Source organism: Heliconius melpomene, chromosome 15 (genome assembly GCF_056956725.1).
Source record: "Heliconius melpomene rosina isolate 202511_hmr_F chromosome 15, ASM5695672v1, whole genome shotgun sequence".
In the NCBI taxonomy this organism is placed as follows: Eukaryota; Metazoa; Arthropoda; class Insecta; order Lepidoptera; family Nymphalidae; genus Heliconius; species Heliconius melpomene.
The window spans coordinates 8,089,928-8,117,348 of NC_140403.1; the positions used below are offsets into that span (position 1 = coordinate 8,089,928).

A 27,421-nucleotide genomic window follows, 5' to 3' on the forward strand; every position below is an offset into this window, starting at 1 on the left:
ATGTTTCACGTTACGAAACGAACGATTATCTCGAAAGTGGAGACATTGACCTTTCGCCTGATGAAAGAAAATCAGCTTCACGCTGCATCCCGCATTAAGCAGGGTGGACAGAGGGAACCTAGTGGCGGAGTGGCGGAACTCAACACTAGGATTTTATCTTGGTGCCAGAGCGAAGAAATGAAAATGTTAATAAATAATAACTCATTACCCCGATTGAGGATCGAACCTACTACCGCTGCGTAACAGTACACCCTTGTGCCCTGGCGCCACGACGGCCTGATGAAGAAAACCATTAGTAATTCGATACTAGTTCCCTAATAGCGCCATTTCTATGTTAAATTGTTCATTGAGTTAGCAATTTACTTCCGACTGCTATAGTCGACTTAATACTATATGTAAATAATTATAATATTTCTAATAACAGGAATTACTTAAGTCGTAATAATTGGCAATTTATCTTTTAAGAGCAAATTTCCTTAATTGAACAAATACGTGCTGATGTCGACGCAAAAACGCGGTGTTGAGTTCTGCCACTCAATACTCAATGCTTTTAGAATTCGCTGGAAAGTGGGGAACGGAGTGTTTTAACACTGGGTTCCCTCTGCCTATCCCGCAACATGAGGGATACAGCGTGAAGCTGAAAAAAAAAACAATTACTAATATCATATGTGGGCACTTTCGCACACTCGCAGATGCGATGATGACACAGATGTCAGATAGCACATGCAACGGAGCCCCAAACCGTGCGACCACTTCAGTCACAACAATGCTACTCGAATGGAGTGACATGGTTGACTTCTTCACATGCGGTCAGTTTCGTTCTTTATTCTTTTTTTTTAATTTTTAATCTGTAACCATAAATAGTGTTGTGATTTTTTTCGATTCGTTGACATTTTTTTCTACTTCCGTTCGGTTATTTCATTCCATATCCGATTTTGTCGATCTCGTGTCGCGTTCCGCGCAACGGCCTCGATGGTTTTTATTTCCGCTATACAGTTCTATGCATCACTGTTACTTTCAAACTGTTTTTTATATGGATATAATTGTGCTGGTGGTTGCCCACGCGATGTGAATACACGAAGCCACGACCAATTTAAACGATAATTTGGTTGAAGAATGTTATAATGAACTATTTTCGTAATTTAAAGAAAAGTAACTCGTACTTACCATAGATTGGTTGTCGTCTAACAATGATGGGAAATTTCCACCATACCTATGAGTTTTTATTAGAACCATTGCTATGTCGGTTTTTCATACTTTTAGTTGAGTATCTTGTGTTCAGTTTTCAATTACAATGCTTTCTATTATAATTAAAGGAAACCCTATTGAATATAAGGTAAGGATTTTTTTTTACCTTCGATTGTATTGTAATTTATGTATTAATAGATATTTTCTTTCTTTGATATTTGTATATTAAAGTAGATCTTATATACCATGAGATATATATTTTTTTGTTTTTTATGTATTCTTTAAAACAGAGAATTTATTTGTCATATTATAAGAGACATTTTTTCTTAACTTTCGGTTAGCATTATTAGTATTGTACTTTCATTCATTCGTAATTGTAAGATATTTGCTTTGTTATACGAAGACGAATACAGTTGCGAAATACTAGATTTCATATATAAGTATTATATAATAATAATTATTAAATTTGGTTATATTATTTCAATTAAATAATTATAAGTACACTTTTTTATTTAAAATACAGTTTAATTTATACCATTCTGTATCTCAACTATAGAAGACCTTACTGCAATCGACGAGTGCGGATAAATCCATCGCTTGTCAATTCTAAAGGGTCGACCTTCAATCCTAATAATAATGTGCCGTGTGTTGCCAAATAAGGCTATTGAACGTGCCGCCCGAGGCCTTATGTTAACTTCGATACGAATACGATGAAATACTAAGCGAAAACTTATAATATATTACCTGTAGACTATTGTTTGATATAAAGGAGTCATTGTTTCAGAGCAAAGTAATTTAGCGAATTTTGTATAATTAATCGATTGTTTAATTAATCTCTATAGGTATATATGGAAGTAGGTCTAGGGTATCTACATGTTATAGCCGATGAATATCTAATTATTAGAATATGACTTCCTCGAATAGGGGTCAATTTTGTCCCTAATTTTTAACCCCCGAAGCAAAAGGGGGTGTTATAAGTTTGACATGTCTGTCGGTGGCACCTTAGCTCTTTAATTAATGAACCGATTTGAGTGCGTCGATTTTTGTAATCGATAGGATTGTTTATCGCGATGATTCTCAGATATTGTTTAGAAAAATCGGATTGGTAGTTTAAGAGCTCCAGACACCTTGCCATGATGAGATTTAATGACTAATTTAAATTTTTGTCTAAGTATACATTATTAATAATGGAATAAAACGGTACTTCACATGGTATATAATAATATAGGTATGAAGTTTTAATGTAAGGAAAAGGACGACAACCACATTCTGTCTTATTAATATACGATTCTCAAATTTTGCCTTGTATTTATAAGGAAAAATGCCAAATGCGTCCAATGTACGCATAAATAATTCATATTCAAATAGTGACTTTATATAATGAGCGAGCAGCTGAGCGCTGTATTTGGAAAGCCAATGATTTTTGCATTAAAATGAAAAGAAAAATATTTTTTAAGGCCGTAGAGGCGCAGTGGCACAGGTTACTGACAGTTGTGGGTTCCTTTCCCACAGAGTATTTCTAAATCTTAGAAACTTGATTTGTTCTGTACTTTAATGGACCACAAACCTGAATGTTTGATATTAATTTCAGCTTATAATACCTCTAGGCAATCTTGAGATTAATGATTGACCTTGACAGACTTACAACAAAGTGATCCTCCAAGGTACAGAACCTTAAAAATATCAAAATGTCTTTATAAATACATACAGTTTCATGTTGCCAGAGGCAGCCTAGTGTTAAGAAATTCCGATATTCACTTTTGCCGAATTCTGGAGACATTGTGTGATGAGTGGCGGAACTCAACGCCGCGCTTTGCCTCGACACCAGAGCGACGAAAGGAAAGTATTAAATATTTTATTTCCTCGAATGGAAATGAAATGGAATCGAATCGAATCGAATCGAATCGAATGGGAATCGACCATAAAACCTTTCATAATAAAATATTCAATTAATATAGAAATACAACAAATAAATACGAAAAAAAAAACCATAAACCGACGACTAAATTAATTACACGGGTCAACTGCTTCTGATGGCGGACGTTACTTCCAGTAATTAATGGAATCGGAACATAATTTGACAACATCATTTGCGTTGGTGAAGCTTATGCATAACTAATGACAAGGAAATTTGTATGTAATATACATATAGTGCGGTTAACAAGTCGTGGCCGCTGGAAAGCTAGATTTTCGGTGGGTGCTTATGCGTACATGCGTATAGGAAATAAGTACTTTTGAAAAGTAGGAAAAATCTCTCACTTCAGAGTGGATGACCGTACCATGTTGACGCATGGGCATAGCCCAGGGGTATAAGCGTATGACTGTAAAATGTGACACATTGTGGATTTGGTTCTAACTCGAGGAAATGAGGCAAGGCGCAGCGTTGAGTTTCGCCACTCAACACGCAAGACCTCCAGAATTTTCCGGAAAATTGAGAGCGGTGTGCCTTAAAACTAGGCTCGTCCTACTGCCTTGCTATATATGAAAAAAATATACTGGCTATTCGTTCATAATATTTTGTCCTAGGTTTATAGTAAGAAACAACATCACTTAGCATCGTTTTACTCAGTCACTAAGTCTGCAATATTTTTATTATATTAAATCCCTTTATGGCTAGAAAAATTATGTGCGTCAATTGAAATGTAAACACGTTTATTAGCGTTTATCTACACCATACACAGATGTGCTGCTGTTTTTATATTTATTATATGTATATACATATATTTTCACGCTGTATCTTTCATGTGGCAGGGTAGCCAGTGTCCCTAGTTAGTGTTAAAACACTTTACTCCCTTTTTCGCCGAGTTCTGGAGGCATTGCCTGTTGAGTACCTGAACTCGATTGCGAGATTATTAAATATTTCATTTCGTGGAGTGTGAATCGAAACCACAACAAAAAAAAGTACTTTAAAATAACCTAGATCATAATATTTCTAATAAACAACTTAAATCATATCAAAATAATTGTTTATTTTAGGAGCTATAATTTTATACAATCTTAAACGAAATTAGGTCGTATTTTAGAAACCCTGGCTACTATATCTCAATATTCTGGTACTTAATAAATCTAAAAATAATTACTAAGCACGATGAAACGGTAGCACCCATTCGATGCGGCAATTCAATTTCAGTCTCGACTAGCATTATTCAAAATATCTAATTAATATTCAAATGGCAATTTTAACTAAATTAATTACTTGAGAGGCTTATCACTTAATTTATATTAAGAATATTAAATTTAATATAAACGTTAGGCTACTAGTTGGTCGTAAATTATTTATATGTTAGTGATAAAAAATCTACTTCCACTATAAAGTATTATAATGTATATTACATTTAAGAAATTGTCTACACAAATATTCGCTATGGGCAGATTCAACTTTCTACTTCCCAATACGTACAATAGATAATTCTTATTTAATAAGTGGCACTCCGCTCCATGTTGACATCGACAATTATTCAAAGTGATGATTTATTGATATGTTTAAGCATGCCTATATATTTTTTTTCAGTGCTGTATCCCGCGGGGTAGACAGAGGGATATTGAGAACCTAGTGCTGAGACACTTCTGTTCCCCACTTTCCATCAAATTCTGGTGGCAGAGCGAAGAAATGATCACATTTTTTTTTATTTCCTCGCATGGTAATCGAACCCACAACCTGTCACGCTTACAGTCACCTCAAACTATAAATATTTAAAGCACAAATTGATTGATTCGTCAATTACAACACATTCAACTTTAGTTTACAGCAATATATATTATTTTAATATATTTTTTTTTATTATTTGTTTTCGTTTGTCCTTATTATTTATTATTTGACATAGAGCTTCAGTACGGCGCGCTGTTGGACGGGTGCGGGGGGGAGCTGCCGTCGCTGAGCGCGTGCGCGCCGCTCCCCCCGCACCTGGATAAAGCGGCTCGCCGCCAGCAGAGGGATGCGCGTGCGCAGCAGGACAGAGTCACACAAGTTAATATACATTTGCAGGGTATTTTTATTTTGTTTTATTTTTCATTTTAGTTTTTTGTGTTTTCAATTTTTTTCTTATTTTCTTTTATTATTTCAATGAAAATTCTAACAGTCTGCAAATGTAATTTAGAAAAAATGTATAATGATGCATCACAATGGTGGTAAATTAGACAGATTGGAAAGTTGCAGTGTATTATTTCTTTTGTTACAGCGCTATTCGCGGCGGTTGAACATGGCTACCTCGACAAGGCCAGGAATATCTTGGAATCCACCGATGTGGATGTTAATAGGTAATGTTTTTAATATATCATAGTAGTTTAAGAGATAACACTAGCTGTTGTTTATTTTACATTATGCTCTACTACTTAACGGTAACTTTTACAGAAAAATGCAAGAAGTAAAATTTTGATATCAATGCCAATTTATTTTATAATTATGACACCATAATTAAAATGTTTAGTAATTCATCCTTTTCCCAATAGTCCCCAATACTGGCAGCTCGTAATTTAAAATGTCTAAAATAACTGGAAAATTCATACTTTGAAAAGTTTTGACGTTAAAATAAAAATAGATTTTAAAGTAAAAGTTTAACTTTTAACATGAACCTTTCGACTTCCTTTTAAAGGTGCTACCTGATCCCAATGCATTTAGCTGACTAAATGGACATGTGTTGTCTCGTATCTGTTTACTTTAACCATGTACATTCTCTTATGCACCACTTTACCTTAAATGGTGTACTTTTCACTATCAGGAACTGAAAAATATTTTATTTATTTAGGATACCTAAAATTTAATAAAATTTCCTGATAATTTCCCTTTAAGGCCACAACTGGCGTACCCGCAGAAACACAATTGTGTGACTGTTAACGCGACTGGTTGTGGGTTTGATCCCCAGTCGACGAAATGAAATATTTTTTTAAATTTATATTACTTCGCTCTGGTCTAAATATTTCACAAATAGTAGTTGTCGAAGATTAGCTTCCTTAAATATTATATTTAAAATGACTTAGCAATGAAATCATTACCTCAAAAGCCCAACCAGTATAATTTTCACAAAATACTATAGACTTGTTAAACATTGAACCTAAGACGAAACCACACCCTCCGTAGAGAATTAAACTAGCGACCGTATCTTACGTATTGATGCTCCACTGGAGAAATAAATAACTAATGGCCGACGTTTCGAACTGAACGTGCCACGGAGCCGTTTAAAACCACAACACTGTTCCTTATACGTAATTATTGACAATCCAATAAGCATGATCTCCATTTAGACGTTTGTTTACAAAGGATTTTTTTTTTGGTAACCTAGTTTTTTTTTGTAACAACCGGTTTGAAATTAAAACCAGTTTTCACATGTGATGCAGCAAAATAAATGTTTTAAGTATCAATTTGTTGTTAATGTACTTATGTTTGAATAGTATACATATATTTGTGGTAACAATCTTCAGTTATATTAATGTAAAATAGCTCCCCTATTACTAAAATATTTTTTGTTAAAATATTATTACAATACGAACAGTCGTGGTCTGACTGATGTTAGGTTTTTTGAACTTTTGCGCATTGTTCACACTGGTTGGCAAGTGGCTTGAAGTCAGTCGTCAGTTAGAGATGGGTTCCATTCCCACTCGAAAAAAAACTCGTGTCGGAATAGGCCTACCCTCTTATGTGCGAAATAAAGCATGAAGCTAAAAATTAAAAAAGGAAGTTCCTGCAAACCAATCTTGGCAGCCATCTACCACTATCAACAGACTGTCCATGACCTGTCGATCGTACTGTAGGTACTATTATAGTGATAAAAGTCCAATATGTTGAAATATGTTTCATTTATTCCATATCAAGATCACAGATGTCTCGAAATGCTTATCCACCTTTGATCATTATCGTGAAATGTCTATATGAAGAAAAAACAATTTAAAATTTGATTTGCAATCCTAACCCAGACGGCTTGTCACCGTTTTTTTTCTCAGCTTCACACCATATTTCGCTAGCAGGGTAGGCAGATGGAACCTTGTGTTAGGACACCCAGTCTCTCACTTTCCTCCGAATTTGTGAGGCATTATGAGAGGCGAAATAATAATTATTCAAATTATCCCAAGTAGGGATAGAACCCACAAGCCTTTTTGCTTTAACGTTCTCAATATTAATTTTGATTTGCAGTGTTAACCCAGACGGCCTGTCACCGTTGGATGTCGCAGTGTTGGCGTGTAACCGACACCTCGCCAGGATGCTCATGGAATTTGGGGCTAAGGAAGGAACTCAGTGTAAGTACCTATATAATTTGTAGTAAATATTTTATATCATTTTTTTCAGCTTTACACTGTATCCCGCTTGTGGCAGGATAAGCTGAAGGAGTTTAGTGTTAAAACACCCTGCTCCACACTTTCTTCCGGTTTCTGGAGGCATGCATGTTGAGTGGCGGAACTCAACGTCGCGCTTTCTTAAATTTGGCATTAGAACACATTGAGTTTTTTTTGCCTACTCTGTTATATGTGGGGTAAACCGTAAAACTAAAAAAAAAATTCACACCTAGTTAACGATGAGCGTGTCATCTTAAATTATTTTAAAAAATAACTACTTTAACAATGTAGAGCGCAAAATCTTGTTAGTTATTTACTAACTAAAGCTACCAATTTAAAATTTAGTCGTCTGTCTGTAGAAGGAACAATCGTGTTTTCTCGAAATATAAATTTGCCGAAATATTAGGACATTTGTCATGTTTTGACTTTCCCAATAAATTGCTAAGGTTGAGTGACCGATAAATAAAATAATCAACCATATTTAATACATATTTCTTTTCGCTTGTTTTCTAAGGGTTAATGTCCTGTCGTGGCTCTTAAAAATGTATGACAAAATACCCTTTCATCCCGAAGAACCTAAACTTAAATGAAAACTTTGTAATCTTTGAAATTTTTTAGTACTTTTTTATATAATAATACCTGTTAACTTTTAAACTTTCCAAAGTAGGGGACTTTACCGACCGATATCGTTTACGATCGATCACTTCGTGCTTGTAACATCGATAAGGCGTGTTTTTCTAAAGATTTTCTTTGATGATAACAAGATCAAAACAAATCTCAATTACCTCCCCACAATGAAGAATGGTTCTATTAGATCTATCTTTAGATAAAATGCCTATCAAATTCATTATCGATGCCTTATTTGAATCGAATGTTTGGATATCTGTAGTTGGAATCTGAGAATTGATTTATATTTTTTCTTAGAATTTTTTATGATCCATATTATAAAGATATGACAGATTGGTTTCCTTTTGCAAGAGAGAGTAATTAGAGAAAGAGAGGGAAATTATTTCTTTTTTGTTATATTTTTAATTCATATTTATTTACATTTTATTTTATGTTTTTCCGAGTTCTTAAAAAAGTACAAGAAGTACAATTAAATGTATATGTTTTATACAATATATATTTTGTGATAAACGATCCTTAACGCAATTATCTTATAATTTGTATACATATTAGCTTGTTTCTATTTTATTACTGACTATGAAGGCGATGGTTGTGGGTTCGATGTTCACTCGGGGAAGTGGTTATGTTTAAATTATTTTCCTTTCTCCTGGCAGTCAAAGCGTGACGTTGAGTTTCGCCACTCAACATGCAATATCTTGACAAACTTGGCGATAATTTTAGAATAGAGTGGCTTAACACTAGTTTCCTTTTGCTTTTCATGATAGTGCAAGAGCAGTTCTATACTATTTATTTAATATTACATAATTTATAACATTTTCACAGTCAAAACACCAGAAGCGTTAGGATCGCACCTCCGCAAGCTGTCGCGGGAGGCAGAGTCACGACTGCACGAGGTCACCGGCTACATACCGGAGAAGGCGTGCCGTGAAGATGTTTGCAGGTGATTATATATTATTTATTTACTAAGCAAAGACAAACGGCGGTACACGCGGCGTTGTGTACCGCCATTCAACACGTAATGTTTTAAAAATTCGGGTGACGGAGTGTCTTGACATTAGGTTCCTACCTACCTAAAAAAATATTAATGATAAATATATACTGAGGCCGTTGCGGCGCAGGGGCACAAGGGTGTAACTGACTGAAGGGTATAATTTAAATTTACATTTAGAAAAAAATAAAATGAACAATATTTCTTATAGATCAGCAGCAGGCGGTCAAGCGGGCACAATGGGGTGCGCCGGCGGAACTGGATCGGAGAAAGACAAACAAACACAACATTGGGAAAGGCGGGTTAGAACGTTAAAGTAAGTAAAGTATTATACTCGAATATTATATTTTAAAATAAAGTTGCTGAACCTGTTATAACTAATATGTATACTTCTATACTTTAAGGGGAAAGATTTGTTTGGTTGAACGCGCTAATCTCAGGAAATTTTGTTTTGAATTTTATTATAGCCTGAAGCTAAATCAAATTACAGTTTAAATTCCATATTCCAGACGTCTCCTCCAAGGCTGGCAGCAAGCTCGAGTACCGACACTACCGCCGCCACCAGATCTAGAAGTGTGCGGGGCTCATTCTGTCACAGTGCGCTTGAAGGACCCGAAGACTGTGCAGCCGGCGCCGCGCGACCCACCTATAGTTACTAAGTTTAAAGGTAAAACATTATTTATTCAAGACAAAAATAATCAAAAGTAAGAAAAAATCTCCCATCTACAGCTAACTTCAGGGCGGTCACGACTCGTAAACTTTACTGTAGTTTTCTATTTTATTATTTTGTTACTGTAACTGCTGTAAAATAAGGAGTTTTTATGTTTTGTTTTTTTTTCAAAGAGTTTCCAATTTTTCTGTAAAACATTTTAATCATTTAGTTTGAATAAAATTATGTTGTATTTTTTCAGTGGAATGGTCGTCCCGATCTGATTTCTCCAATGTATGTGGATATCGTGAAATACCCCCATCAGGTTCCAGTACGAGAGTGCTCATAGCTGGTCTCACTCGAGGTCGCCGGTATTTCTTTAGAGCGTCCGCAGGCAATGTGAAAGGATGGGGGCCCTGTTCCGTGTCGGTACCTAGGAGTGTTGTGCCTAGCAGTGAGTGTATTGTGTTTTTGTTATTTAAAAAGAAAACAAATTAAAGTAAAATGAATTTTATTTTCAATCTTATAGCAAAGTTAACTTATGTCGACTAATATATTTTATACTTCCTCTTAGTTCATTTCATAAATACTTATTATCGAATATTCCATTCCGACATATGTAAATGTTTGTAAAAATGAGCTATTCATGTGGCAAATCTTTGACGACTCAAACCCAGACAGAACACATGAAGATTTACCACCTATTTACCATAAATATAATCTTAAGAAATAAGGCCAAAGAAAAGAAATTACACTATCAAAATTCAAATTCAAAATATTCTTTATTCAAATAGGCAATTATTATAAGCACTTTTAAATCGTCGAATGAACATATGAACAAAAAGCTACCACCGGTTCGGAACGCAGTTCTGCTGAGAAAAGCCGACAAGAAACTCAACAGTTGCTCTTTTCAAAATCAAATATCAACATAGAGAAAAGATCTAGTTATTATAATTTTAAATATTTTTTTAAAATTTTGCTAAAGTATTGACAATTAAACTCCAAAGCGCAAGATAAAAAAAAATAAAAAAATCCCAAGGTTGGCGTGACGTAACCTCACGAGCGTCCCGTGGCGAAGCAGGAACTGCGTCTGCAGCCCTAGAAGCCCTAGCCAATGCCGCGGCCGGAGCCCGACAGCGCGTCCCGCAACCTCCGCGCCTACCACGCAAAAAGACCGCCACTATCAGGCAGTTGTTTACAGCTGCTAGCAAGTTTCAGAAGAATTTGAGACGGTATTTTAAATAATAATTAAATTAAGTATTGCCGTTTTTACTCTAACATAGCTGGTATATGATTAATAATAATAATGTATATATAACAATACATCATGTTCAGATAAATAAAACCACTCATAACCAACATCTATCCATTCTACTCCAGAGGTGTCTATCTGGCGTGCATCATCTACCACGAGGACAAGGTGCTGGTCACCAGCGAGGAGTTCCTGCCGGTCATCGAGGTGGACGAGACTTACCCCTCATGCATCTATACAGATTTCCATTGGCTTATGAAGGTAATTTTTTTTTTATAAAACTAATTACTGTCATTAAATTATATTAAATCAGTTCCATGCTGTATCCCACACACAGCAGGATAGGCAGAGTGAACCTAGCGTTAAGGTAGCTTACCACCGAATTTTGGAGGCATTGCGTGTTGAGTGGCGGAACTCAACTTGCGCTTTGCCTCGACCTCGAGTGAGGATCGAACCCACAACCAGTCGCGTTTACAATAGCACGCTTGTGCCCCCGCGTCATTACTGGCCCCAAAGTGTTAAAGTTAATTTTCATAAACTAAAGTAATCGGTCAAGTCTTGGCAATTGGCCAACGGGTCAATCTAATAACTGTTGGAATATCGCCAAAACCAGCATATAATAGTTAATAATACGTAAAGTATATTCTTTATTGTCTAATATATTTTAATTTAATTTAATTATAAAAGTAATTGCTTGATTTTCGCAACTAATCACAAGCATACAAGCATTCTCCAGAATTTTTTTTTAAATGATATAATATTTTTTTACCATTCGATACACACCAAAAGACGCGTTTTAATTTTTATACGTTTCTTAATATTTTTAGTCACTTACACTAATTTAATTTCTATTATATCATAGATTACGTTTATGATTAATAAATTAGACATTTGTAGTAATAATATCTATATTACATATACACAAGTCGTGGCCGCCCTGAAGTTAGCTGTAGACAACTGTGCAGTTTTGATTTCAGAAGTTATCTCACTTTTGATTGTCTTTCTCTAAATATTTAGGAAATATATGATTTTTTTGTCCAGGTACCAATTTGTCCTACTATTTTTCCAGGTATCGTGTTCCTGGGACGAAGTGAAGGCACTGAGATCAGATATGGAGAAACATACTTCGTCGTCAATACATTTTAGATTGAAACTTCTAACGGCCGCTGCTCAAATGCAATCGGCTTTGTGTATACAGGACTTGGGTAATTATAAAAATTATTACTATATAGATCGTCTTGGCGCAGTGCCACAACGGGACTGTAAACGCCACGGTTGTGTGTTCGATTTCCATTCAGGGACATGAATTATTATCATTTCCTTGCTCTGGTAACAAAACAAAAGCCCTTGTAGAAACGCCGTGTTGTCAAGCATGGAAATATTTAAATGCAATATTATTCCTCATCATGGTTATTAAGGTCCTACATATATGAAAGCTAATTTGATGAGAGTATATTTTACATTTAAAAGCTTATCGAGGCCAGTCGTGATGCAGGGGCACAAAGTAAGACTAAACGCGACTGGCTGTGGATTCGATTCCCAATCGAGGAAAACAATATTTATCTAAATTTATATGTTCATTTTTCGCTCTGGTGTCAAGGCCAAAGGCGGCAGTGAGTTTCACCACTTAACACGCAATGCCTTCTGAATTCGGCGGAAAGTGGGGATTGTTTTAACACTAGATTTCCCCCGGTGTGTGCGAGATACAGCGTGAAGCTGAAAAAAAAGCAGGCAAATTGACTGTCTTAATCTTGTCTCTCTTCGTTTTAAATAATTCACACATTTTTTAAACGTTTTTAAACAAACATTTTAAATATCCAGGCCAACTCTACCACAAGCCATTAAGAGACGCGCACGGCACAGTAGTGTTGTCCTGCATCAGCTCAGTCAAGTCTGCCAAGTGCGTGTCAGCGCTGAACTCGCGCTGGGCACCCGTCGCCAAGTTACGAAGACGCGTGTTAAGTGAGGACAACACTATGGGGGAACTGCTTATGGCATCTGTGCACGAGCAAATTGCTTATCATCAGGTGAGTGAAATGGCAATATAATAAACAGATACGGTGTATGTGTGCATTTTTTTTTCTTTAAAATAAAATAATCACATTAATGAATTAACTGATTTAATTATATTATATTTCCAGGTGTCCCGAGACCAATTACCACGTGGCTTGTATCTTGGCTATCTGAAACTACAGTCGTCAGTAGAAGTAGTAAGGATTGTAGCGCCGGCACGGACTCCAAACGTACCTCCACATACACGAATAAGAGATAATCCACATGTTTCTGCGTGAGTATTGGTTATTTGATTATTCTTTTTTTAGTATTGACGCTATATCCCGAGTATGGCAGCGTAAGTAGAGGGAACCTCGTGTTAAGATACGCTATTCCCCTCTTTATTTTTAGTTTCATTTTTATATTAATAATTTTATTAAATCATTTACCGAGGACGTCGTGATATAATGGTACAAAGGTGTGGCTCGATTACCACTCGGGAGTAAATAAGGTAATAACGCAAACAAGTAGGGAACGAAGTGTATAACACTAGATACCCTTTGCCGATCCTGCTATGCAGGATACAGCGTGTAGCTAAAAATAAAGAGAAAATCATGTATTAAGCTTTAAACAAATTCTTTAACTACATTATTATTAATATTTCAGGGAAGAATGGGAATATCTCAAATCTCAATCAGGCAAATTAACAGACGAAACTCAATCAATAAACAATTTAGTATCAATCAACACTAACGACAAACCTTCAGAATCTCAAGAGATGTTTCTAGAACAAATCGCCTCAGCATCACGCAAACTGTTCAAAGATATGGATTTACCAAAAGATAACGCGATCACCCACCGAATATATGATCTCGAAGTTATTGAACTCAACCACGATGTTAGTTTCATCATGATGTGCCCGCCAGCAGAGCAAGCGTGCTCTGTGCCCGGACAAAAGGAAATTCTACTCCAAAAGGGAGATTTACTAAGCCTTCCTATACAAGCTTTCGAAATGATCCACCTGCAAACCTATCATGCTAATATTCTCAATAAATACTCGAAACTTAGTTGTGTTTTAGAGTTAGATGTCGCTTTAGCGGCTCATTCCCAAAGAGAGGCTTTTTCATGTACAGAATTGCAAACGGCTAAAGAAAGATTAACCAAATTAGAAGATCTCCAGAATAATCTTAATTTAGTGTGGAAAGCTGAGCGTTGGTTAATGGACTTGATTGGTTTCGCCCGAGACAAAGACAAGGCTGGGCCTAGTTCGGGAATATTGCTCAAATATTTATTAGATAAGACACCGTCCAAAACATGCACAGACGGTACTGACGGTAATTGCGAGAAGGATGTCAATTTGAAAATAGATTTACTACAAATACCGCCAAGAGATGGTAAAATGACTAAAACGTCGCCCGGTCGAGGATCCTGGCCAGGGCCGGCTGGAAATGGAAATCATGCGAACTTACATCCGGAATTTAGTAAATCTGAGCAACAATTAAGTTTAGCTCCTCGTCAAACTTCGGTTTCAACGTTGAATTTGAGTGGTTCCTCATATCTGCATTCAGATGCAAAGTATGCTAGAAAAGGCAGCGCGGATTCCCAATTTACACAATCCAGCGCGATAAGTAATAACTTTATGAGCAGTAATTCTCAATTCGATATTAAATCCACGGGATCGCATGTAAACATCGGTAGTCCTCGACTTCCGCCATCACGGAGCGAAGATACGTTAGTTCTCCAAAACGAGAATATAGAACCAAAGCCGCGTCCGCATAGTATTAACACAAGTGTTTCAACGTCCTCAAGTCCTTTACTAACCGTTAAGAATTACTACCCAGGAAGCATGATAAGTGTGAAATCTTTGAAGAACGCATCCGAATCAGCTCAAAGCCTATCAAGCGATTCGGAGAGCCAAAGTTGCCCAGTAACAATGACACTTTCTCCTAAAATCCGTCCGAACAGACATACAGTCATATCATCTAAATCAATGACTAATGTAAAATCGTCTGACGTCGATTTCACTGATACTGGCCAAGATGTTTTGAACAAAGCGTACTCTGTGAAACGGCAGCCATTGCTGGAGACGCAAGAGGATTTAGATTATAGTAATAAAGTTCCAAAGACTGATGAAAAACAAAGTGACAGTGAAGAGCGTAACGTTAAATTTCCGATAGAGCAACGAATTGATCAAGCGGGTATTTTACAGGTATAATTAGTTTTTTTTTTCTTATATGTTCTTATTTTTACTTATAACTAGCGACCCTCTCATGGCTTTACCCGTTTATAATTAAGTAACTTTATTGACTACAATATATTATTAAATATTTTATACTACATTTTAAAATATAAATTTATAAGAATGTTTTATGTGATGTGAAAATTTTAATTCAATTTAATTTTTACGTTTTTTAACTTTTTAAATTTCTTCTTTAAGGTATTTGCAGCTTATGAGACTGGACTAGCGTCAGGCACGTCTCTGAAACTACATGTTACTCCTCGCACATCAGCACGAGAGGTTATCGACCTAGTTGTCAAACAATTAAACATGGCCGCCGTTCTCAAAGGAAAATCCGGTCCAGTGTACGGCCCAGAGAAGTTACAGGACTTTTGCTTGGTAGCAGTTATTGGAGCTCGAGAAAGATGTCTCCGAGACGATTTCAGACCATTACAGCTACAAAATCCATGGAGAAAGGGCAGATTGTATGTTCGGCTCAAACACGACGTGCTCGCGGCCTTACAGCATTCAGCCAAACAACCCGCTTATATTTAAATTTAGAACAATTTATATATGAGATTCATAGATAAAAAACATTTTGTTTTTTTTTTTATTAAAGAGGTCTCTATCTCAAAGTATTAGATGCTGTTATGGTAATTTTATTTGTTGGTGCCAATTATTATTTTTGATGCTTTAAATAAATAGTATTATACAAATAAGTGAAAGTTGTGAGTAACCTTAGGTGTGTTTTACAGAATGTATGGTGCTTTCCACTGTAACAACGCTCTATGAATGACATTTTAAAATTTATCTCTGTTAGATTCTGTAGTTATCTATGTAGCTTTTCTTGTCTGTGTTACTCTTACTCTTAAATAATTTAGATCTAGATCTATTTAATATAAAATTATAGTTTGAAAAATCGAATTATATTATATATATTATATTGTCTTTTCAACAAATATTAAAAAAGTAGAAAAGTAAACAGCAGCTAGATCAAAGTTATAACACTAATAACGAAACATAATATATTTATTAATTATATGTATATCATATCTTTAAAACATTAAAGTGCCTCATTTATTTTGCTACTCTACCATATCTCTGGAGTGTAACAGGGTTTACAACGAATGGAAATGACAAAAGAATATTCTTTCTAAATAATATGTATTGTATTAAAGTCAAGGAATATCAATTTTATTGCTCAGAGCAAAAATTATGAATAGTTATAGTTTGGATTGTATATAGAATTAAAAATAAATAATGTGTGTATTAGATATTACTTATATAATATAGTGCGACTTATATTTAATGCTATAATGACTAGACTTCGCAGAGATCAACTTTTAGTATTAGATAATTGAAATTCGTTACCTAAATTGCCATAACATATATAGGTATATAATTTTATATAGAAAAATACTTGCTGTATTAATTTCCAATTTAAAATGAGAAACTAAATAATTTTTATATTCTATTATTATATTGAATGAAATATTTTTTTACACATAGCATACTTATTTGTAACAGTGCAATCACAATCAATGATGTATATAAAAAGGCGAAGAAATAAATCTATTTAATTATTTTCTTTCTAATTATATAAAAAATAATTTCCCATCAATGTACATACATATTATGAGTTAATTTTTATTATTAATACATTTTAATCCACAGACAAAAATAGTAAAAGATATACATATTATACTTTTTAATGTAGATCACAGATAATATATATTACAATTTAAGTTAAAATCACCCTTAGCGCGCACTGGTGACTTTTGTCACGGTGACAATAAACTTTTTGTCACTGACATGTCACCATACTTTTCGCCACTGCGCGCACTTGCGATGACAGTGACGAAATTTTTTACATTTGATAAAATGGATCTCGAAGAGATGGTTGTCTGTGCACTTATATTAAGAAATAGAAAAAAAAGCAAGTGTAGAAAATATTGGCTTTCAACTTTTCATTTGTCATAGAGCAATGGCCTCAACTCAATTTCGTCAATCAGTATTGTCATTGTCTATTTCATCTTCATGAAAACACACGTTTTGCCTTGGTGATGAACTTGACGCAATTATTGACATAAAAATTCTGTGCTGCAATGCAACACGCTGCTGTTTCATGTTTATGCGGAAGACGACTAGTATGGAAACCGCAAGGGGGAGGTGACATTTAGTTGCTAATGCGCGCACGGGCATACAAATCTATGGACGCGGTGACAGTTGCGTCACCGGCGTGTTGCCGGCCTCCGCGGACAAAAAGTCACCCAATTGTCACGTATCCAAATGCGCGCACCTTCATTTAGTGTAATGTACACGGTGACAGTCGCGCAACAGTCACGGTGACAAAAATCACTAGTGCGCGCTATACCTCAGTTTACGTACAGGCCCATGTCTATATATCGTTGAGTTAATTTGTAGTTAGATTCAAATTTTATTGTATAGTTAATGTGAAAATATCAACGATTCGAGCCATTCTTACGGATTGCAATTATTGTTATAGCAAAGCCTAACTAAATGTCTTATGATGATATATAATTGAAAATATGTGTTTTATTTGTAGATTATTTTAATACTGTGTAAGTATTCACCCTTATTTGCGGTGTTGTACATTAGAATTTAGAGACAGTGGAGTATGAAATTATGCACAAAAATATATGTATTTGAAATCTCACGTTTTTATCATTTTTGCTTTGACATAATGTGAAGTAGGAATTCATTAATATTGGGTCTAACATGGTGATTTATATAGCCAGAAATTATTATTTTTTTTAATTGTGAAAGTTCTTGAGTCGTGGATATTTCAATCCAACATTCATCACATGTGGCGAAAATTTCTTGCGTAAATTGCCCAAATATACATTGAAAATTATTTCAATTTTCAAAATGTTTAACTATCTTAGTTTAGATAAATATGCATATTTTACTCAATGTTAAAAATTATGAACAAAACGAAAATGTGCTCACATTTTATGATAATTAACTAGCTGATTAAAGCATTGTTTATCTTATAATTGAACTCATCTATAAAAAACATTAATTTTTAATTATTTCCAATTTTTTAAAATTCCTATAAATTTTAATTAGAGTCTACGTATAATTAAAATTAATGTTAATGTAATTCGTAGCTGTAACATAGCAAAAAGTAAAGACAAAAAAATTACACAAGAGCGAGTGATATCACTTCGATACGGTTTGTACGTTGATTTACCTACATCCTTGATCTTGTTTTAATACTAAATATACAATTTTTGGCTTATTACAAAATTTGAGGCTAGTCGTGGCACAGGGGCACAAAGAGTAACTGTGAAATCGTCGTTGTGGGCTCGATTCCCGCTCGAGGAGATGAAATATTTATTTAAATTTATATTTCCATTTCTTCACTCTTGTGTCTGGGCAAAGCGCGGCGTTGAATTCTGCCACGCAACGCGCAACGCCCCCAGAATTCATGTGGGGAACAGAGTATCTTAACATCCACCTCAGGTACTCCAGACCTTCATTTTTGTTTGTTGGTCATGTTGTTCAATTTTCCCCAAAGCAGTATTCTCGTATTTATACCTCTTATACTTAAGATAGGCTGTTATAGGTTCCACATCGGGTACCGAGATTTTCAAAATAAACTATAGTCTATATGTTGACCAGACATAACAGCTTTATAATAAAAAAGTTTCATTCAAATCTGATCCAATCCAGTAGTGCCGGAAATTAGCACGTACAAACAGACAAATAGACAATTTTTTTGTGGATTTAGATTCTATTATTGTTTTTACCCCCTCTAAGTTCAAAACAATAAAAAACGTAATGAACTAGCCATGTTAAAAATGTATTTTAATACAATAAGGCATTTATCAATTTATATAATATCAATTTTTTAAATGAAAAAAATACTTTTATGGTAATTTGTAATAATAAATAAAATATATGTTGACATAGAATTATTTTACTAATATTTGAATTATATCAAATTACATTTTAAATAAATAAAGGCTGATGTAGCGTCCATACTGTGTGGTAAATTAATGTAGCCACAGATTAAAAACATTGGTTAAGAAATTGACGTTTATTTTTTTATGCTTTCTTGACGGCTGACGTATTGTTTAAACTTGAAGTTTCAACTTCAACTTTAGTTCAAGTTTGTTAATTGAATTGAATAATCGTTGTTTATTAACTTAATTTTGAATTGTAAATAATATTTCATAAATAAGTTTTAATTTACTTAACAGTTCAAAATGAGTTTAGTAGCAAATACAGGGTAAGAATTTATATATCTGTTTATATTTTCTTTAATGTTCTACTTTCACATATTTTTGTGGCTTATTAGGAAATTAGCGGGTCGTACGTTATTTATAACTGGTGCATCGCGAGGCATAGGAAAGGCTATAGCCCTAAAAGCGGCTAAGGATGGAGCAAATGTTGTTGTGGCTGCTAAAACAGCTGAACCCCATCCTAAATTACCAGGCACTATTTATACCACCGCTGAAGAAAGTGAGTTCATCTAAATATTTTATAATATATGATAAATAATCTTATTCATGGATTACATGCAAAACTAGTATAATATAAGTATCTGATTTTATAAACACTTGTGATGTGGACTTTGAACCTTAAGAAAAGTCCACTGACCTTTGTGTTTTCTAGATAATTGTCACATGTAATTTGTTTTTTATTGTATATTATTATAAAATAAATTGAAGTTGGTTTTAATTAATTGTATTTTAATTTTATATATTCAATTGTATTATTATATTTAATAGTATATAAATTTTTTAAATATAGTTGAAGCTCTTGGAGGCAAAGCTTTACCTTGCATAGTGGATGTAAGAGATGAAAAACAAGTTCAGAATGCTATTGATGAAGCAATAAAAAAGGTATTTTTAATAAAATGTTTTATATTTGGAATATTTTTTTAAAATTTATTAGTAAAAATATAGCATAGAATTGACTATAAAATAAAATCTAGACTATGATGTATATTTTATTGTATTATTTTAGTTCAATGGCATTGATATCTTAGTCAACAATGCTTCTGCTATCTCTTTGACTGGAACGGCACAAACTGACATGAAGAGATATGACCTTATGCATAACATTAATACTAGAGGAACTTTCTTAGTGTAAGTGATATTTTTATTAAATCTGTCTCAAGTAATATAGAAAGTCTTAAAGAAAATTGAGTAAAATTGAAGTGTGAAATTTAGCTAATGATATTTATTTTGGTTCATGTATGAAAATGAAGGTGCCTCTTACAGAATTTCAGACATTAACTTGCCATAATATGTGTATTGATATCTTAGTTTGCATACTAACTCCATTGTAAATTTAACAAGATACATCAAAAACATAACATTATTTTTTGCAAATCATTCATTAAAATAATATATAATAGTTTTAAATATTATACAGCAAAAATATCTACCAACGTAATTATTTTATTTAATAAGTATCTGCAAAAAATATTCTAATGCGTTTAGTCTCTTAGCAAATTATATGATACATAAAATTAAACCCACAAAACTATTTGAATATAAAATTGTTAATAATTTGCCATTTTGGACTTTTGATCACAAAAGATAATAAATAAAAATTTGATGGTAGTATCCATATATTAATAAGTGAAGCAAAAACTTTGTATCTCTTTTTACAAAAATTGTGAGACATAGAAGTATGAATTTTGGCATAGTTATTATTTATATAGAGGAGTGCAGAATACTAATATTTAAAAATAAATTAATTTAATAAAAAAAATGTATCACAAACTCCATATATTTAACAATATACTGCACTTTAGTATAAAATATTGAATTATTTTGGTATGGCATCATATATAAGGGTCTTCTAGTATAACATAAGTAACAATAGATTAAATTAATTTTCTAGAATAGTTATATATATTAATTAGTTTATCATTATATTATACATAATATATATTATATTATGTATAATATTATATATATATACATTATATTATACATAATATATATTATATTATGTATAATATAATAATATTTTGTATTTCAGATCAAAATTGTGCTTACCGCTGTTGCAAAACAGTGATCATGCACATATCCTCAATCTGTCACCTCCACTCAACATGAATCCGTATTGGTAAATTTTATTGAGTTTTTTATATAGCAGCTCAACGCCACACTATGTCTTTTTGTCAGAGCAGAAAGAAAATGAATATATTGAAATATTTTATTTTCCCGAGTGGGAATCAAACCCACAATCGTCACACTTACAGTCCCACGCTTGTGCCCCCGCTCCACGACGGTCTAAGACATTTCAATACGAAAAAATCGTAAAATGTTTTTTAAAAACGTTGCATGACTAATAATTATAAGATAATTGATTTTTATTAGTACGTTTGTAACGAATGTTATTGTAGGTTAAATACCTACTCGGCGGAACGAATTATTTTACTTTCTTTGCTCTGATAACGAGACATAGCTCGACGTTGAGTTCCAACAAATAATGTCTCAAAAATTCGGCAATGCGTAAGAAACAGAGTCCTGACACGAGGTGCTCTCTACCTACCCTGCTAAAAATTAAAAGTAAATAAAAAAATCAGTATGGAACTAACCTTAAAATTACAAAAAAAATGATCAGATTCACGCTGTATCCCGCACACAGCAGGGTAGGCAGAGGGAACCTAATGTTAAGATATTCCGTTGCCCGCTTTCCGCCGAATTCTGAGGGCATTGCGTGCTGAGTGACGGAAATCAAAGGCGCGCTTTGCGTCGACCCCAGATCGAAGAAATGGATATATACATTTAAATAAATATTTAATTCCCTCACACTTTGTTACCCTGCGCCATGATTGCTCAGACTTAAAATTGTATATGTTTTTAGGTTTTCCATCCATGTAGCATATACAATGGCCAAGTATGGAATGTCAATGTGTGTTCTTGGCATGAGTGAAGAGTTCAAACCGCTTAATATAGGAGTAAACGCGTTATGGCCACGAACAGGTAAATATTTTTAGATCCCCTTTGTTTGCCACACGTAGTAGACAAAGGGAACGTGGGAACCTAGTGTTAAGGCCCTCTATTCCCATTAAGATACATCCGTTCCCCACTTGCCGCCAAATTATGGATGCATGTTGAATTTGCTTTGAAAAATTGAAAATGTTAAATAATTCGTTATTCCAACTGGGAATTGCCTTATCTTTTATAACCGTATCTTTTATAGTCACATGCTTGTGCCACTGTGCCATGATGGCTCCATATAAATTAGGCAATTTATTCGTATTAATATGTTTTTTTAATGTGTTTTCAATTTTTCTTTATTTATTTTAGCAATTGCCACCGCAGCTATAGAGATGTTGACAGGCGATACGTCCACGAGCCGCAAACCTGATATAGTGTCTGATGCCGCTTACGTCATGCTTTGCAAGTGAGATCTATATTTTTTACTTTATATTTATATAAAATATTACGTATAATGATTTTATTGTGAAAGTCGCCGTTTATTTACAATCAACACGCAATGTCTCGTAAATTTGATAGATAAAAGAGAATGGAGTGTCTTAACCGAGGGGGAGTGTCTGAACCGATTAGAACAAACCTTAAATTACAGACAATTAGGAAAAATGTTTAGAGTCTATACATATAGCTAGTTTGTTTTTCACTTGACATAATATTTAGTTGTACATTGTGGATTTGGTTTGGTTGGAAAAGCTGCGTGAATTTAAAACAGAATATAAAAACTAATAAAATTTGCGGCTTTTGTAACGGTGCTAAAAACATAATGGACTCTAAGAAAGACTAAAACCAATGCTATTTTTGCAGAGACCCAAAACAATATACTGGCAACTTTGCAATTGATGAAGACGTTCTTAAAGAAAATGGCGTCAAAGATTTAACTCCCTACGCCTGTGATCCAAGTGAGTACAAATTATTACATGTTTCTTTCATTTTTCTATAAAAAAAACGAAAAAACCAAATGACTTATGATTATTTATAGGAAAATAGATTAATTAACATTAATTTATTTAAATTTATGATAATTATATGTTAAATCTTTAGCTGCCACTCGTTAATAAATAATAATAATGCTTTTTTAATTATAATCCATGTATAATTACATAAAAAAAATATTTTGACGCTAAATATTAAATTATTAGCGCGAGGTATAATAGTGTGAATTGAAGACATAAATGGATGAAAGATATGTCGTATTCTAAAATTTCCGAGGTTTTGAACGCATGATTGATGAATTCAAATACATATAAAAAATTACAAATCTTAAACGCCATATGTTTTTGATTAAGCAATTTTCTTATTAAAATGATGTTTAAAGAAATATTTAAAATTTCCTTAGAAATATCGAGAAATCTATTTCTTAATGGTCTCTACTGTTGGGAAGTTTATGAACAGTCAGTTCAGTTTTTAGTTTGATTTTGACATAAAAGCTATAAATTTCGCGTCATATCATCCGTATCCATTTGTATGGATCTTTGTCTTCAATAAATACAGAGAACGTGGATAACTTGTTGATCGACGGCTTTCTGGACGACCCGGCCTCGATGCTTCATCATCAAAGCATCTCGGCGGTGTCCTCACGACAGTACCATACCAGTGCTGTACGGTATAATGAAAAGGTTTGTTTTGTCAGTATGAAAAATATTGTGAAAGTACGAATCATAGTGTAGACCCGACCAACTCGCGTATTGTATTAGCCAAATAGACAGGATATTTTTAAGCCTTATTTGTATGTATTTTTTGCTTAATTAAGGAATTAAGCAAAAAATACATACAAATAAGTTTAATTTCTATTTGTCATTAAATATAGAAATATGGTTTTCATTTCCGTTTTAATAAATCTGTGACTAAATCAATTTAGTTTGATTATCTGAACACCCATTTTTCCCAATTAGTTCTGATAACCGAGTTTCTACTTTATTAGTGAATTAGTTTTAGGCTATAGAGGAAAACAATAGTTTGTAAAATAATTTAAAAAGTATTTTAATTGCTTTTTTGATTGGCTATTCAGTATATAATATGGTAATATTAGAATATATTTCTAATTTAATAAGTTTTAGTATGTGTCGTTTTATTTAATAATATGACTTGTAGTATGTTTTTAATTTTTTTACCCAATTTTTATTCATTGTAGATCAAACGTTGAACAAATATTTTGTAATTAGCTCATAAGGTTAATCATTTTAAAATTAGTGGTTATAATTTATATAGCATTTTCAATTATTATGTTATATAAGTGTATAAATTGCGCAGGCAAATTGGTATTTCTTTTTTTTTAATGTTTAGTTGACTTATACTTAAAACATATTTCAAATAAAAAAAAACATCTTTATGAAAATTGGCCTCATATTTGTTCGCAGGTCATGTGAACGATCTATTACCCGACTTCTTTTTGGATGTGCCCGGTGAAAAAAAAGAAGCTACCAAAAAGGTGTGAAAATACCAAAACACAGTATTTTATTTAAATATAAATTTTGACCACTAATTTTATTTAATTTAAATAAATTGCCATATAAAACAATAAATTGCATTATGCTATATGAGTCTATGTTTATTACTGATATTGGATATTATTAAATAAGATAGCAACCATTTGAAATCTAATCTAACATTTTCATTCTTGCCATTGTATATAAAACAGATAACAAATTATTATACAGATTAAAATGTGTATATTTATTTGTATTTATAATCTGTATTTATTTTAATATTGCAGGGTGAATCTGGTGGACAAATACCAGCATTATTTGAAGTAATCAACAAAAGTATTAGTCCTGAGCTAGTACAGAAAACTCAAGCCGTATTCCAATTTAATGTTAAAGGTATTAGGCTTATTTTTCCTTTTTTTATTTTTATTGCGGAAATTAATTATCAATTTGCAATATAATTTTTTTAACAGACGAAATATGAAAGAAAGAAAGACTATAGCTAGTCGAGTTTAGGATGAATGTTTCTCGCTCTCGTAACAAGACAGCGCAACTTTGCCAGTCAACACTTTATTTTGAAAATTAGGCAAAAAGTTGGTAATGGAGTGTCCCAACACTAAGATTCCTCTATCTATCCTACTATACGCAAGATCTTATATCCTATAAGCTAAGAAAATTATACTTATAAATTCGTATTTCGGCATTCTTTGTATTAATATTTTTATTTATATAATGCAGGTAAAGAAGAAGGTATATGGCATTTGGACTTGAAGAATGGCGATGGATCTTGCGGGCAAGGCGAACCCAAGAACCCACCAGATGCAACTCTTACAATGGACAGCAATAACTTTGCCGATATGTTTGCTGGTAACGTTAAGAATATATTTTTATGTTAATACTAGCGGACGCGCGCAGCTTCGCTAGCTTATTTAGGGGTGAATTCTAATAAACCATAAAACATGTGTTCAATGAAATATTTTTAAGACTCGAAATTTCAAATTTTATAAAAATCGGTGGCGATTTGAAGATTTTTCCATACAAACTTTCAACCCCTTATTTGCACCTTTAGGGGTTGAATTCTAGAAAACCATGAAACATGTGTTCAATTAAATATTTTTAAGAGTCTGAATTTCAAATTTTATAAAAATTGGTGCCGATTAAAAAAAATCGATACAAACTTTCAACCCCTTATTTGCACCCTTAGCGGGAGAATTCTAGAAAACTATGAAACACGTATTCACTTAAATACTTTTAAAAATCTAAATTTCAAATTTTATAAAAATCGGTGCCGATTTAAAAAAAAATCCATACAAACTTTCAACCCCTATTTCACCCCTTTAGAGTTAAAATTTTTCAAAATCCCTTCTTAGTGGATGTCCAGATTACGAAAGTAAACGTCTGTCCAAACTTTACGTTTCTACCATCAGCGGTTACGGCTGTGCGTGCGTCTTACCTCAGTCAGTGAGGAGAAGTCCTTTTATGTATATAGATTTAAGTTGTAAATGATTTTTTAAACCAAAAATATTTTTTTTTTTTATTTCTTACAGGTAAATTGAAAGCAACAAATGCCTTTATGATGGGCAAATTGAAGATAAAAGGAGACTTGCAGAAGGCCATGAAGTTGGAAAAAATGATGAAATCACTGAAGAATAAAGTCTGAAAAACTAGATATTTTATACAAAAAGTAAAATTAGCAGTCTTGTCCATTTTATGACTTGATGATTAGTATTTTTTATTCAAATGAATTTGATAATACATTTGAAATTCTGAAACTCTTGCAGCTAAATAAGTTAGCAAAAAAAAGAAATGTATTGATAAGTTGCTTTTTATTTGTTTTGTCAGATATGTACAAATATTTTAATTTTTAAAATTGTTTTAATATTTTTCGTTGGTTATAAAGAAATAACTGTTAATATATTTTACATGTACTATATTGCAAATTTAATGTTTTTCTACACTGGTTAATATGTAAGAGTAAGAAGTTTTACAAGTTTGTTATTATGTATAGCCTGACAAGAAATTTTCATAGTTTGCGCGATGTGTGTTTACTTATGCAGAATGCATATTTTTCATTCACAACACTAAAGTACAGTAGAATGCGACGCCAAGTGTCTATTACTGCGACAGTTTATATAAATAACACAAAGGTATAGATAAAACTAACACCTTGTGTTTATGTAACTTTACTGTAATATATATTTTGCGTTATTAATATTTTTTTTCAGGTGGTAGGCTTATCAAATTAACTTTCTACTTTTATACTATTAATTCAGTCTTTAAGAGTCTTAATTTTTTATTGACCAATCTTCATCGTGTCATCTCCATTGTACTTGACAACTGAAATATGAAACTGAACAGACGCACAACTTTCAATTTGGAATTTTATGCACATGACTGTACATGTGCAAGTCAATTATCATGACTATGTTCAACTTCATAAATGATTTGTCTGGCTATAATAATTTTGCTAGTTTTGTATATAGAAAATATATTTTTAAATTGAACTAATGTATAAGAATGTCAGCGACTGAAATATTTCTATAGTTAAAATAACACACCTTCTTCTTTGCCACCAAAAAAAAATATTTTAATATAACCATTTTAAATATGTGAATTACAACAACTACTTTAATTTCAGGGACAATAAATAAATATTGAAGAATATTTTTCTACAAATATTATACAGATTGTATCAATAAATAAATATGCAATTTAAAAAAATGTTTAATTTCAATCTGCGTTATAATTCTAAGATAAGAAGCTTTGTAAGTTATCATACGAAAAATATATTAGGGTAGTTTATATTGAAATATATGATAAGACTTGATAAG

General features: G+C 33.0%; 2 protein-coding genes across 6 annotated transcripts in view; both read left to right on the plus strand.

Moving 5' to 3' along the window:
- wake (ankyrin repeat and fibronectin type III domain containing protein wide awake) overlaps positions 1-17,856 on the plus strand; it is a 163,315-nt gene extending 145,459 nt beyond the window's left edge. For 2 of the 4 annotated variants that reach the window (XM_085198358.1, XM_085198355.1), the window contains 14 exons: positions 5,013-5,174; positions 5,367-5,445; positions 7,316-7,419; positions 8,905-9,022; positions 9,282-9,386; positions 9,580-9,737; positions 9,982-10,173; positions 10,759-10,951; positions 11,100-11,232; positions 12,041-12,176; positions 12,793-12,998; positions 13,113-13,258; positions 13,630-15,172; positions 15,401-17,856. In XM_085198358.1, the coding sequence (XP_085054484.1) occupies positions 5,013-5,174; positions 5,367-5,445; positions 7,316-7,419; positions 8,905-9,022; positions 9,282-9,386; positions 9,580-9,737; positions 9,982-10,173; positions 10,759-10,951; positions 11,100-11,232; positions 12,041-12,176; positions 12,793-12,998; positions 13,113-13,258; positions 13,630-15,172; positions 15,401-15,736 (3,611 nt within the window). In that variant the 3' untranslated portion in view covers positions 15,737-17,856. Of the gene's footprint in view, positions 1-682; positions 810-5,012; positions 5,175-5,366; positions 5,446-7,315; positions 7,420-8,904; positions 9,023-9,281; positions 9,387-9,579; positions 9,738-9,981; positions 10,174-10,758; positions 10,952-11,099; positions 11,233-12,040; positions 12,177-12,792; positions 12,999-13,112; positions 13,259-13,629; positions 15,173-15,400 lie in introns of those variants that run through there. The other 2 variants (XM_085198357.1, XM_085198356.1) reach the window with 2 other exon arrangements.
- Positions 17,857-19,211: 1,355 nt separating this feature from the next.
- On the plus strand, positions 19,212-27,311 carry Hsdl2 (Hydroxysteroid dehydrogenase like 2). 2 transcript variants are annotated; one of them, XM_085198613.1, is made up of 12 exons: positions 19,212-19,436; positions 19,506-19,669; positions 19,961-20,052; positions 20,177-20,298; positions 21,203-21,289; positions 22,034-22,152; positions 22,480-22,576; positions 22,972-23,066; positions 24,525-24,595; positions 24,881-24,986; positions 25,329-25,457; positions 26,138-27,311. In XM_085198613.1, the coding sequence occupies exons 1-12, from the start codon at positions 19,414-19,416 to the stop codon at positions 26,248-26,250; spliced, it is 1,218 nt and encodes a 405-aa protein (XP_085054739.1). In that variant the 5' UTR covers positions 19,212-19,413; the 3' UTR covers positions 26,251-27,311. The 2 variants fall into 2 exon arrangements, with proteins under 2 accessions (XP_085054739.1, XP_085054738.1); XM_085198612.1 differs by lacking the exon at positions 24,525-24,595 and adding an exon at positions 23,659-23,783 and having other exon boundaries at positions 19,243-19,436.
- Positions 27,312-27,421: the final 110 nt, after the last annotated feature.

Excerpts from the sequence above, each read along its gene's own strand:
- Hsdl2 (XM_085198612.1), top strand. The coding sequence starts at position 19,414 with ATGAGTTTAGTAGCAAATACAGG. Across the intron at positions 19,670-19,960 it reads TTATACCACCGCTGAAGAAA|TTGAAGCTCTTGGAGGCAAA; the intron begins GTGAGTTCATCT and ends TTTTAAATATAG. Across the intron at positions 21,290-22,033 it reads CTCAACATGAATCCGTATTG|GTTTTCCATCCATGTAGCAT; the intron begins GTAAATTTTATT and ends ATATGTTTTTAG.